Raw genomic sequence first — 14,884 nt, forward strand, 5'->3', positions numbered from 1 at the left:
GAAAGCTTTCATCACGGTGCTCCTGCTGCTAAGTTTAGAGCTGGTATTCTGCTTTTCCACTAGTAACTAGGAAAACATGAAAAACATTGAGGGTATTATCTATATATTGTTTAAAACCAGGACTCCTATTTATTTCAAGTCTCCCCATCAGGTGGCAGGAAAAAAAAGTTGGATGTTAGGAATGCCAGTGATGCTAAATGACTCAATTATGTTTTTTCAGAGCTCACTTTCTTAATTTATTTTTGAGTTCACTGTGATTTGACTGGCAGGGGAATTAAATTAAACTAGAAAAAAGTCACCTTGACAAATGTAAAACATTCTGAAATATAAAATAGAGGCATATTTTGGAACAGAAATGGTAATACTATTGAATCTCCATGAACCATTTTGCTTTTTGTACTAGCTTTGGCATTATAGAGGTATACAATTTTAGACTCAGGAGGATACTTAGAAATAACTTATTTTGATCTACAGTTTTCTTTGAGGAAACTAAGGCTCAGGAAGGATGTTTTATTGAACTGAGCTGAACATGGACTCCAGATTGTCTTAACCCCACTCCAGAACGGTTCTGAGAAATATTTTAATTATTGTAAATGTTTCCAAAATATATCTAATTTATATCAAAATTTTTTTATGTTAAAGAAGTAGTCACTACTTTATTTGTGAATATTTTTTAAAGATCTTATTTTAAAAGTTATTTCTTAGAGATTTTGTTCTTTGCTACTATTTTGGATGAAAAACTATCTGGAAAAAATGGGGGTGGCATTATCTTCATTCACATGAATATAAATAAAATACACAAGCTGTTCGAATGATCATTTCAGAGATTCTTCCACTTTTACATTCAGAGCGTATTTACTGAAGCCATAGTATTTAAATATTTATTAAATGCTCAATAAAAATGTATTCGTCAGTTTTATAAAGTATTTTTATTAGAACTAGAATGAAGAGAGCATTGCCTGCCAAATTCTTGCACTGTATTTGGCAATTTAAGTAATCTCTCTGCCCCTCATTTTTCTGTCAGTATTCTAATAAAAATATTGTCCCAGTAGAAAGTCAAGGATTTTATATTTAAACTATATTTTATAGGAAGGAAAATGAGAACTAATATCGGTTAAAATCTGCATTAGAGTAGTTCAATTGCTATAGCAAATAACTGCAAAACCTCGGTGGCTTTATACAATACAACTTATATCTTGTTCATGTCATAAGTCATGACAGATGTCCCAGGCATGTGATAACCCATTAGTGGGTTCAGTGGAACATGGGATGTTCTCCCCACAGTTACTGGGAAGTTTCCATCGGGTGGTTTTACCAGCACCAGCACCTGGGACCTCAAAAAACTCCCAGCCAGCAGGAGGGGAATGCAAGAAGATAGGGATTTTGTGGGAAGTTTTATGACCTTACGTGGAGGTGGCATACATCACATCCACCCACATTCTAACGGCGGGACCTCAGTTATGTGGCTCTCCCTCACTGCAAGGAATGCTGGGAAGTGTAGTTTAAGTGCATACCCAGCGAGAACAAACAGATTTGATCAGCATCTGCCTGGACTCTGCCCACAGGTCTTCTTGGCTTCTGCATTACAAGAACAGACAAAAATATAGATTGCATTCTCTGAGTAAAGTGTCTCTCATTACCCTGCAATACTAGAATTTCTTAAAGAAAGTGTTACTAAAATATGTCAACATTTGAGCTATGCCTGATGACTCCAGTGAAGGTTTTTTTTTTAAGTAGAGACAATTTGGCAGTATCTCTACAATCCTCATCCACCTTGATTGAAAAAAAAAAAAGGTGAATAATTAAATCATCTGGATTTTAATTGAGTTTTTAAAGACCAAACATGGTGTTTGAAATTCTATTTATTATCAGACCCTATGATAAGTGTTATTCCCTGCAACCATAAAAAAAAATAACTGTTGAATATAAGTCAGTATGCGGGTTCCAATGTCTTATGGTGAGAGATACATGCTGGGCAGTGGCCAGGAAACCAGTCTCTTTATCAGGTCTTTGCTAATTGCCATCTGTGTGACCTTGAACAAGATACGCAAAGGCTCTGAGCTCTTTTTACACCTGTAAAATGATTAGGATTATTTGTGTATTCTATCCTACTTCAATGTGCCTCATCTATTTTATTATTCTGTTAAGTAATATGCCTCATCTATCTTATTATTTTGTTAAGTAATATGCCCCATCTATCTTATTAAAACAGAGGTTTTATTCTGTGTGCCTTCTTCACACAAACGTAGACTTTCCAGTTTTATTTAAAACCACGTTATCTCCAGATGCCTGAGCTATGGTTCTTTCTCTATTTATATTTGAAGAGTTGACATCCCTTAGATGTTTGAATTGACAAAACTGACCCCAAATGACAGAGTTCACATGAGAAAGAAATAATAATAAAAAATTAAAAATTGGTCCAGCTCCCTGGTGTCCTTTTGTTGTGGAAACGTGGGAACCTGTGGCCTCTTTTCCCTGGAGACTTGGAGATAGAATAACAGAAGTGTAAGCAGAGGAACCTGGTGCTCACTTGGACTCATAGGAAAACCATGTCAGGCTGTCTGGCTCTGACCAGCTCCAGAGACCTTAGGTTTAAAAGACACCACGACATGCAATTAGCATCCAGGACAGGGTGACCGGGAAGGTGAGAGTTCTAGATTTGTATTGGGAAGAAGATGTGAGCAGCGGGAGACAGATTGCTTCACTCTGGGTTCTAAAGGGTGTCTGCTTTAAAACAAAAATAGACTAGTTCTGAGATGCTCCAGAAACAGGACTACCAACAACCAACAAATGGTGGTGCTTGGAGGGAGGCCGACTTGGGTTCTGTATGAGAGCTTTCTAGCAATTAAATATGTTCAAAAAGGAGCCAAACTTTCCCCGTGAGGTGAGAAGTCCCCCTCCCTGGAGCTCTCCTCCCAAAGGCATTGAGGGCCAGCTCAGTAATGACATACACACACCTTGCTTTTCATGAGCTGTTGCAACTGTGATTTCTAAGGTTTCTTTCAGCTTTAAATTTGTTGATTGAATCTAATACCCATCTGATAATGCAATATAGTTCAGTGCCTCCTTCAGCACTTCAAATGTGCTTTCTGCCTAATTAATCTGCCTTGATCACCTTTCATTATTTCCGTTGTTCAGCAGTTGGAACAGAATGGAGGCACTTTGATCCTGCTGATTAGGCCAATATGAGGGGACAATTCTGAAGCATTCTTTTTGTCCACAAAAAGCTCAAATGCTCATCAGCTACATGAGCTTTGGTCCCTTTGTCACCAGGCACCAAGTCCATATTTTGTAACCAAGGAATCCCTATGTGAAAGGGTGAAATTTCAGGATTTCAGAAATTCAGAAATTTCAGGAATAACTACAGTCACAAATCACATAGATAAAAGCCTCTTGTGTAAATCATCTGAATCATCTAGATGTGCATAAAAACAAATGATATGGCAAGTTAGTTCTCATATATTACAAAAAAAGAAAAAAAGAAAGAAGGAAGGAAAGAAGAAAGAAAAGAAAATGAAAGGAGAGAAAGAAAGAAGAAAGAAAGAAAGAAAGAAAGAAGAAAGAAAGAAAGAAAGAAAGAAAGAAAGAAAGAAAGAAAGAAAGAAAGAAAGAAAGAAAGAAAGAAAGAAAGAAAAAGAAAGAAAAAGGAAAGAAAGAAAGAAGGAAGGAAAGAAAGAAAGAAAGAAAGAAAGAAAGAAAGAAAGAAAGAAAGAAAGAAAGAAAGAAAGAAAGAAAGAAAGAAAGAAAAGAAAGAAAGAAAGAGAAAGAAAGAAGGAAAGGAAGAAAGGAAGGAAGGAACGAAGGAAGAAAAGCTCTTATGTTCTTCCAGGAAAATGGTGTGACCGGTCATATTTCCAAATAATACTCATTTTCCCCGGCAAATAACTTGTTTTCTGATCTGTCAGCAAGTCGGTTAGAAACATATATGGGTTCACAGAAATAATTTTAGCTAACTCATGTTTGTCATTGAGGGTTATTGCTTTGTGGCATGGCCCGGGTGCTGGGTGAGAGTGGAGAGGTGGGGGGAGAGGCTATGAGTCATGGCCTACGATGGGGTTAGATCCAGGAATGAAGGCTAATTAGTTAACTGACCTGGGTGACGCATGCATGCATTCATTCATCCTGTCTGTTCTCGCTGAGGACTCTCTTAGATACTGAGGACCAACATGAAAGATACAGTTTTTAGTCTTAAGAAACTGTTATAGTCCGGTGGGGGAACCAGACATATAAATCAACGATTGCATGATCTTCCTAGCCAGAAAAGAAGCAAGTCTGGAAAGAGGATAATGCTGTCAGTTTTAATGTGTGTGGTCTACTAGATGGCCATATGTAAAGGTCCATCAGTGCAATAGTGTTTTCTTTGTCTCTAGAGCTTAGAGGGATTTTCAGGTGTTGGAGACTTACAAGAATCCTCTGTACCATTTCTCTTTTTTTCAAAGATTTTATTTATTTATTTATTTATTTATTTATTTATTTATTTATTTGAGAGAGAGAGAGAGAGAGGGAGAACAGGAGAGGAGCAGAGGGAGAGAGACAAGCAAACTCCGTGTTGAACACAGAGCCCAACGTGGCCTCAACCCCATGACCCTGAGATCATGACCTGAGCAGAAATCGAGAGTCAGGCACTTAACTGACTGAGCCACTGGACTGAGCCACTGATCCACGCCCCTCCTCTATACCTTTTCTGTTGAGAGAGTAAATGTTGATGAGGAAGAGTGAGTCAGAGAAACTGGGAAAACTCAGTATCTGGCGGAGGACAGATTTGGTGGTAAAAGCCATCAGACCTGGGAAGTCAAGTCTTTCTAGGTGGCTCAGGGCCCCCATACAGGGATGCAGAGGGAGAAGAGTAAGGTAGAAGCAGGAGAGACAAGTGTAGATCCAGAGATAGCATAAAGAGGGGAAATTCTGAGAAGGAACTTCAGAATTAGCAGCATGAAGCGTGATAAGATTGGAAACCTGGAGGGAATATTTTGGTCATGAAATGATTGCTCCTAGTCTCTTATCCTTACTTGTCTTTCTTTAACTTGAACACTGTAAGAAGTTTAAGACCATAATAGGCAAAGCACACAGTCTGAAAGATGAATGTAATGAAATCTACATGCATTTCTCACAGCAAGATTCCAGTTCAAGATCAGATTTCAGTGTAAGCATCAGATTTCATTTTTTTATTTTCTATTTTTAAAAAGAGATTTATTTATTTATTTGAGAGAGAGAGCATGCACAGGCATGGGTGGGGGAGGGGCAGAGCATCAGATTTTACATCAATAGTTGACACTCAGCCCTTCATTCCACAGAGGATGACCACCTTCCACGTAGTTAGCCCTGTGCTACATGCTAAGGCTGTAAGAACTTAGATCTGAAAAAACTAGGATCCCACCTAGAAATTTACCACAGTGCCTAAGATTGACCTTGTACAGGAAAGTTTATGGCACTAACATCAGTCTTCTTTTTCAGGCTTTAAGAAAACGTTGAAATATATGGATAGAGATAAATAGCTCCTGATTCCTCTGAGTAGATTTCTTTGAGGTTTTGATATGAATTCATGTATATATTTCTTAGTCTGATTATCTGCTTTCCATTTGTTTATTTGCAACAGCTATTTTGGAGATTTTCATAGTATTTTAATTAGAAAATGCATTTTATAGGAAGCTTCTCATGAATCTATGTAGGAAACTAGGTTTATTCCCAAACAAAATTCTCAATAGTACATTCTCAATTTTCTTCCGGAGTTTTCAGCTTTGCCTTCTGTCTGGGAGGCAGATGTTAAGGTACATCCACACACAAGTCCGAGTAGCACAATTTCTTCCATCCTTTTCTTCAAGTTTCTCTAAATATATCTGCCAGAATTCACTGAAGACTAACCTCTGGGACTTGAAAACAAAGAAGGAAGAAAGAAAAAAAAGACTCCTTTTTGTTTCCAAAGCTGTATTGGGCTTTTATTTAGTTGAGGTTTGAGACCTAAGTGACACTTCCCTAGTATGTGTATGCAAGTAATTTGAATGAGAACAAAGAAACTGCTGTTGGTGGAGGTGCTTTGACACAAATCCCCAGCCTTTCATATTTAAAATGTTACCCAAACCCACAGGAAAGAGATTGGATCCAATGTTATGTGTAAGCATTTTTTTTTAGTTTGGTCAATTTCAGTTCCAGCGGAAGAAGACTCTGTGTGTGTGTGTGTGTGTGTGTGTGTGTGTGTGTGTGTGTGGTGGGGGGAGGGAGAGATAGTAAATGCTTAATATTGGTAGTGGAAAAAAATATAAAAGTTGATAATAAAAGCAAGCATCTCAATGTTCTGTTTGAAATCTGGAAGAGAAGGTAAAGTGAAACAGATGGGTCATTAGGCTTTGAGGCTGTGACATTTGGAAGCCAGAGTTACATTTTCCTTGAAACTGTGAATAAACAGCTTGGAAATAGTCTATGATGTTCTTTTCTGATACTGGTTTTATTCCATTTGACTCAGGGCATTGAAAAGCAAGTGTTAGTTAAATTGTCTTGCTGTAATTATTATGCAGGAATGTAGCACTTTTTAAATATTCTTACTTCCTATTTTCTATTTTAGTGTAACTATGACTTAGGCTTATATGAGGCCCATTTAAAGGCCAGGAATCTTTCTGAGGTTGTTATTATAAGACTACCCTCTTGGTTTAAGTTTTATCTCATAGAATAATATTCATGACATGTGTTTACACAACTGCATATCTTCTTGGAGCTAGAAGGAACTATAGCAATGTGCATATAAATGAAGAGCAAACAAATGAGAACAGGCAAAGGCTATTTATTCAGACCTTGCTATAGCAAGGCAGTTAGCCACCATCACTTACAATTGCAGAGATTTGAAGGCAGGGAGAAGAGTGAGAAAGCTTTGTGGGAAAAACTTATTGGAAAATGGGCTAGACTTCAGATATGTCCCAAATGGAGGCTATTGGCATGGGGAGGCAAACAAGCAAGCAAGGCCAACCAGGAAGGCATCCTATGTGACTGGATAGGGATGCAGATTTGATTCTCTCTGGTGGTCCTATGTTGGAAGCAGGGGCAAAATTCGGGAAGCTGTCAGTTATTAAACCCTGGCTGCTTTGAGCCAACTGTCAGACAGGTTATTGTTTGGCTACCTGGACTGGTTATTAGAGATAGTAGTCTGACTTCCTATAAGTCTGACTTAAGGAAAGTAGATTGGATTTCTGGGCTCATTACTGTAGATAATGGGTTGGAGTTCTATTTTTATATGTGGCCTGGCAATTTTCCATTTGTGTTTCAATCTCTCAGTGATTATCTAGATCCAGATGTAGAAAGATTAAATAAATTCATAACGGACAAATGGCTACAGTTTATTTAAATTATAATATCTTTTACATGTGTGGCACTACTTAGTTTCAAAAATATTTTAAAATCTAGAATATCATTAGGTCCTTCCAATTACATTGGAGAGGTTAGACCGGGCTGGTGTTATCTCTACTTTGTAGTTAAGAAAAAATGAGGCTCCAAGAGGAGAACCCAAGTGCTCAGTGAAGTGGGTTACCAGCCCATGACCATGTCAGGCCTGCAAAGCTGGGCCACTCAGCTGATCTCACCTAGGGCTTCTGACTATATTATAAACCTTTTCTGTCTCTGCACCACAGATTCAGGTACTGAGGAGCCAAAGTGGGGCATTTGTATTCTCACGCTGCTGCAAGTTGATGAGTATTTGAACCTAAATATAAAGAAAGCAAAGTACAGTTTCTCTGAACCATTTCTGTGATTTTTTTTTCACTGCAGTCTTTCCCAATAATTCCTCATTTGAATGAAACTTTCAACTTGGTGAATCTTACAACCTGTGATTGTTAGATAATCAGATTTTTGAAAATACTATTAGCTTCATGTTACTTGGATATATTTATAACACTTGCTTCATTCTCTTATTCCATTAGGAACACTGTATTTCCTACACACATCAGAAAGATGCCTGAGGAGTTGAGAAAACTACTAAATAAAAAAAAATTAATTAAATACCGATTGAGCAGTATGCAAGGTGCTAAAGACATCAATGGGAAAACAAAACAAAACAAAACAAAACTTAGTCCCTGCTTCCAAGAACTCAGGGCCTTTTGGGAAGAACAAATTCATGGAAAGATGATATAAAACACCAATGCTGAGATGACCAAATCCCAGCAAGAGGTGGGGATGTGAGTGGAGGAGGCTTCAGAGGATACTTAAATTGAGTAACCAGGACTGAGGAGCCTTCCTGGGACAAAGACGAGATACAGAGATATTCAAAGCAGATGAGGTAGAAGGTGGTAGCACGAGAACAGCCTTGTTTGAGTTGGAAGTGGAGTGGGGAGGAAGAAGGTCCAACCAATCTAGTAGCATTCCTTGAATACAATGTTCAGGTGGGAAGTGATGAAATCTGAGAGGAAGGGAAGAATGACATGGTGGGTAGTCTTGTGGGTCATAGTAAGGAGATTAGACATAATTGTGTGGGTAACAGGAGGCTTCTGGAAGCATTTTAGTCAAGCCTACATTATAAACAGTTTTGCATTTTTTGTTTGTTTTTGTTTTTAAACACTTCTCAATGTGCATTGTAGAATGGGTATCACATCCATTCCCTGAGACAACACTGTTTTGAACGTCCCAAGCGGTTATCACTCATAAACCATCTTTACTACATGTGTTTTTAAACACTTCTGTATATGTGTAACAGAATGGCTATTAAATCAATTCGCTGAAAAATACACTTGGTTAGATTTGCATTTTAAACAGATCATTTTGGCAGTATATGGAGCTCATACTTGAGAGAGATAAGGATAGAGAAGAGGAGACAAGCTGCAATAATTCAAGGGCAATGATTAGAGTTAGAACCAAAGTAATTAAGATAGATGTGATACAAAGTGCAACAGACGGGAATGCAAGATATTCACGAATAAAATCTGTAGAATCTGCTGACTGATAGATTTAGGGAGTAAACAGTTAAGGAAAGGGAAATACAAGCATCTAGCTTGGGTGGTTGGCTGGACAGGACAGGAGGAACTATTGGTATAGTAAGAAGTGGTGTCAGTCCAATGCCTGAAATGTTAAATCTGTGTTATCCATGGGGCATCCAGATGGACTCACCCAGCAGGCAGTTGGATAAATGAGTCTAAAGCCCAGGATAATGATCTAGGCTTGTGATAAACTATTTAGAAATCACTAACAATCCTGGAAAATAAAATCACAGGAAGAGTATATATAGAATGAGAAGAATTGTGGCTAAGTTAGCATCTTGGGGACAACATGTAAGAGATGCTTGGAGGAAGAGAACGTATGAATGGCAAGGAAATGGTGTTGGATTTAGAACACAACCCGGGAAGATGGGCCATTATTGGAGCCAAGAGAATTGAAGATATAAATGAAAGTAATCAAAGAGTTGTCAAATGTCTTAAAAATGTTTTCTAAATTTGCCAACTAGAAGGCACTAGGTGAGCTTAGCAAAAGCAGTTTTAGCAGAGTGGTGGGCTGAATTGATGAATTCGGAGTGGGTGGAGGAATGAATGGAAGATGAGACAGTAAAGACTGTGAGTCTAACATGCTCTTTAAGAAGTTTCCTTGAAGTTGAGCACAGGTTCCAATGAGAAAACTCTTTCCCAATGATATTAACCTACACACCTCAGAAAAAAAGGCCCCGTGTGATCTCTGTCCCTGTTAAGTTTAAATGTTGTAATCTCCAACACACTCCCAAGTTGATAAAAATATATTGAAAGCATTTGAGAAAATTGTTCTTTAATGTTTTAAAGGAATCTGGGAAGGATTCAACTTTCGTTTAACAGAATGTAATTCTGGTTAATACACAGAATCGACAGAGGAACTGAAAATCCGAAGCCACAGCACAGAGCCATTACCAAAGTTGGACAGCAAAGAGAGAGGGCATCATGGGGCTTCTTCCAGAGAGCCTATCAAAGCTCAGGAATGGGATGGAACACCAGGACCGCCTGTGGTCACCAGTAGACTGGGAAGATGCTCTGTGAGCCCCACCTTGTTAGCAGGAAACCACAGCTCAGGTAAGAAAGATAATGATCTTTCAGGTGCAATTATCACTTAGAGAAGCATAACCACGGGTAGAGCTGCCTCTACTCATAGAGACAGCATAAGTAGCCCTTCACACAAAGGGACGAGACAACATGTTGGACCACTCCAGGGAACATTGTCCACATGGATGGTAGAGAAGTGAATAGTGCTTCTTGGAGCTGTACAATGAAGCAGCTCTGACAGCTCGAAACATCTTGTACTAAATTTTATCCAAAGCATCTAGAGGCCTCATCAAAACAAGTTTTAATTTATAAAGTTTAAGTGACTTAGAGTTTATGCCTCCTGTGCTTCAGAAAAGATTCTAGGCAACTGGGAAAAAATGAAAGTGAGAATATATCGGTAAAAAAAACTGTCTGAAGGCAGTAAAGAGAATAGATATCATGAGGCATGTACAGTAATGATCTGAATGCTGTAGCTGGACCATGGGCATGGTACTAAGTTTCCAGATCTAAGTCAGAAGAGTTAGAACATTTTAATCGAACACACCTTTGGATTTCACAAGTTGAAATTAAAACCTGCAATGCAATTTTGCATTGTTAATAGATAAATATTATGAAACATCAAGTTTTTAAAAGCAGCATATGTTTGCTTTGAAGTGATTTATCTACATGATGGACTCACAGAGAGCTGTCAATTGGAAGAAAAAAACAAATAATCAAGTGACCTCCTGTAGTTTTCAGGTTTCTATCCCTTAAGAATGTTAGGGTTCTGAAGGAAAGACCAATCCTTTAATTTTCTTTTCAACTCTGATACTCATCTTGGAAAGCAGTTTACATGCATTTAGCCTGTGGAACTCTGTGGCAGTCATGCACAAGTTAAAATTGGAACAGGATGAATGATCTCTGTATTTGGGAAGGGATGTTTCTAGAATAGGACCCAGGCAGAGACAGAGCAGTAGCTTTCCCAGACTTAAAATGTAACTTATTTCATGATGAAGCCATAAAAATCTTGGAAAAGAGACGAATGTAGCAGAAAGTAAAAATTTATTTTTGTTAGTAAAGTATAAACATCTATAGGTATATGAGAAGATTTGTGCATTTTGTCAAAAAGAAAAAGAAGCATAGGAAATAAATGGTATTTTGTAGAAAAAAACACCTCTCCCAAAGAAGGTTGACATCACGATTCAGTTGGGACTTAGGATTAACTTTAGGCTTATTAGTAGTATTTTTTAATTATTTAAATTTGTACCGGTTTGATCAAAAAATATAAATAATATGTACTCCTATTGTGACTAGAGATATAAAACCAAAAGCATTACCTGAATATCTTTAGGTAACAGCCACTGTTCTAGTGTCTGAGAGCACAGTGATGAATAAGACATCCTTGCATTTGGGTGCTCAAAGTCAAGTGAAAGACAGATAAACATCACAATACAATGTGTTATATACAACTAATATGTGAAACAAAAAAGAAATCAATTAATTTTTCCTGGGTGTGTATGATTTTGGCAAGAACAATCAGGGGGTTTTCGTGGGTAAAATAATAACTGCTTTAGGATGTTAACATTTGTGCTGGAGCTTGAGACATCAAGAGGGGCTCCCCAGGAGGATGATGGAGAAGTCTGCCTTCTGGATGAACACCTAAAATGCTATGGGATGGAGCATACTGTGTTTGCAGTGAAAGGTGGGGGAAAATTGACTGAAGAAATTGCAAAGTAGGTTGGTACCAGAAAGCAAGAATCCTGAAGGGCCTGTGTATTACCCAGAAATGCTTTCAGCAACAAAATGCCAATTAACAGTGGCTTAAGTAATAATGGCTTCTGTTAACTCCCCTAGCACTCACTCTGGAGGTAGGCAGCTTTAGGTATTTTGCAACTGTTCAATGATGTCATTGAGGACACAGGGACTTTCTGTTTTTGTTTTTTGTTTTTAATTCTGCCCTTCTGCTACCCTTGATGATTTTTTTTCATGATCATGAGCTGACATTTCTGGGCATCATGCCTCAGCAAAGAGTCCCTTTCATCTAGTTGGTCTAAACTGGGAAACATGTCCTCTGGACCCATAACTCAGTGAAGGGGAATGGGATTTCCGTGAGTTTATAGAGGGCCCTTTTTTCTCTTAAAAACCTTCTGCTTCTACTGGGAAATGAAAGCAACAGTCTATATTCTTAGGGAGAAAGGGAAGACAACATTGCATAAGCAATGGACAGTATCTGCCACATCATGATTAGGTTTTGAATACTATGTGGTAGATATTTTGTAGTCCTTTAAATATTGTTAAGATAGGTACAATGCAATTCAGTTTTCATCATGAATGATCCGTGATGGCTCCAAAGCTTCAAGAAGGGGTGACTGGGAGGCCGTTTACTAAAATAGGAGTTGTCAAGGTGAGCCGTGCACCACAGATTAGGTGGGAAAGTCAGGACTTAATTTTTGACTATGTTAGGTTGGAAGTGCTCTGGGACATCTAATTAAGAAGCTAGTAGACACTTGGAATTACAGGTCTGTAGCTGAAGAGATTTAGCAGTATTACAGACTGAGGCTAGAGACCTCTGGGGTGGTTAGAACCCCAAGACAGGATGATTCTGAACTAGAAGAGCAGGAAACTGAGATGAGAAGGAAAAGGAGATTGCACCTTGGGGAACTCAAACATTTTCAAGTGTGGGCAAACGAAGAAGAATATGTAAAATAAATGAAAATGAAACAAGTAGATGGTTCCACAATTAAACTTTTACTGAACATTTGGAAAGGTGCATAAAATAGGCAAACTGTAATATGTTTTTGACACTGTAGTGACTCTTTCAAGAAATTTAGAGTGTAAACAGAATTTATAACATACTTTCACTTTCTTCCACTGCAAAATCCCAAAGCATCTCTTTGGCTTTATGACATCTAAAATCTGCTCTCCTGGGTCTTTCAGCTGTGTTTGTAGGGCAGTAAATTGTCTACTGACCAGAAGAAATGACATAAATATCTTCAGTCCTTCAACATTCTCCATCTTAGGTGATGAAAGATGTAGATAAAGCAGAAGAAGAAGAAGAAGAAGAAGAAGAGATTTCTGGTACAATTTTGCTAAAGACATTTTTGTATCTCTATTAAAAGTAATGTGAAATGCAGGGGCAAATGTGGAATCGCATATATAATAATGTCAGTTAGGGTTTCTTATGTGCCAGAGAAACTATCAACTTGAACACTCAAGGAGCGCCCGGGTGGCTCAGTCCGTTAAGCGTCTGACTCTTGATTTCAGCTCAGATCATGATCTTGGGGTTGTGGGATTGAGCCCCACACTGGGCATCACACTGGGCATGGAGCCTGCTTAAGATCCTCTCTCCCCTTTTCCCGCTGTCCCTTTCCCCACCCCCAGTTCATGCTCTCTCTCTCTTAAAAAAAAATGAACACTCAAAAGAGCATTACAATTAATTAAACTTTCAGAAGTCAGTCCCTCCCAAATATGTCACAGCAATTTTATCTATTAAATCTACCCTTGTACCTCTTTTGAGGCAAAGGAGAAAAGAAAAAAATATTTGTTATGTTAGTAGCTTCAATGTTTCTAAAAAGAAATAACCTAAAATGTGCCGATTCTATACTAGAAAATGCCATAGCTCACTAGCAAATATGTGTAAAATTAGAATATCTGAAGTTTACTCACCTTTGGTGTTTTCATCAAATGATGCCCTAGCTAGAGGATACTCATCAGCGAGATGGCCTTTGTCCAGAATAGGCAAGTAACTAGTGAAGGGCGCATTTTGGACTTGCTGCTTTGAAATGGAAGTCAGTGTTTACTCTTTTCCTTTTCTTCACACCTCCTCTGCATTATTCTCTCCTTGCCACTGGGTCACTGAACTGCTAAGCCCCTACCAGAAACACTAGAACTGCAACCAAGAATCCTCCTCTGTAGTAACAGAGGTACCCAGGTCCACACCTAACACTAGAGAGGAAAGAGGGTTTCACCTGTTCCACTTTTCAATACCCCAGTCTGTCAACGTTCTGCCTCTGGTTTTCTCGCTCTCTCTCAATCTCAATCTCACACACACACACACACACACACACACACACACACACACACACACACACAAACTGCTACCAGTCACAGACTATTGCTTTACCAAATGTAGTTTAGCCACTTGGAATGGCTGCTCTTAACAGCTCTTTTGAGGAATGGAGGAATTGCTGAAGTAAAGCGAAGGAATGTGTCAGGAGATCTCAGTTCTAATTAACATTGCCACTGGTTGCTGTGGAACTCTATTAAAGTCACTGTTGTTTAGTAAATCGGAGATTCCCCAGAGGGTGATTCCTGAAGGTGGTGGCGATCTGGGACCCAAATGCTCATGAAAATAATGGGAAAAAGTGGAAGTTATACAAGTAAATAGAGTATTCACAAAAATTCGGATTTCAATCACTGAATCAATCAACAAATAGTTTCTAAGCAGCTTGTACCCAACTCTGTAATGGTTTTGGGGGGATAAACACTCACACACAGGGTATATAAAGCACAAACACACATAGGGTATATAAAACAAGGTCTTCGCCACTCGAAGACCTTACTATGCTTCTTTATGATACAAAACTATTGAACATAAATTAATTAGTATAACTAAATGTATTTTCATAGTTATCTACTGTTTACTGTAGATTACTATTCAGAGAAGAGAAAATTAGTGCAGGCTTGAAGAAAGACGGAGGACTTAATGGAGACCTGGAGTCTTAAACCAAGATTATGTCAGATCTTTTTAAAATTAATTTTTTAAAATATTTTATTTCTTTATTTTTGCAAGGGAGTGTGAGCATGACCATGGGGGAGGGGGAGAGGGAGAAGCAGACTCCCTGCTGAGCAGGGAGCCTGATGCGGGACTTGATCCCAGGACCCTAGGATCATGACCTGATCCGAAGGCAGATGCTTCACCAACTGAG

General features: G+C 38.5%; 1 protein-coding gene across 2 annotated transcripts in view; it reads left to right on the plus strand.

Moving 5' to 3' along the window:
- The window catches only part of NYAP2 (neuronal tyrosine-phosphorylated phosphoinositide-3-kinase adaptor 2), a 255,038-nt gene that overhangs the window by 178,404 nt on the left and 61,750 nt on the right, over window positions 1–14,884 (plus strand). For both annotated transcript variants that reach the window (XM_027587960.2, XM_027587959.2), the window contains one exon: window positions 9,801–10,007. In XM_027587960.2, the coding sequence (XP_027443761.1) occupies window positions 9,801–10,007 (207 nt within the window). The remainder of the gene's footprint in view (window positions 1–9,800; window positions 10,008–14,884) is intronic.

The sequence above is a fragment of the Zalophus californianus genome, chromosome 3, assembly GCF_009762305.2.
Source record: "Zalophus californianus isolate mZalCal1 chromosome 3, mZalCal1.pri.v2, whole genome shotgun sequence".
NCBI classification, from domain to species: domain Eukaryota; kingdom Metazoa; phylum Chordata; class Mammalia; order Carnivora; family Otariidae; genus Zalophus; species Zalophus californianus.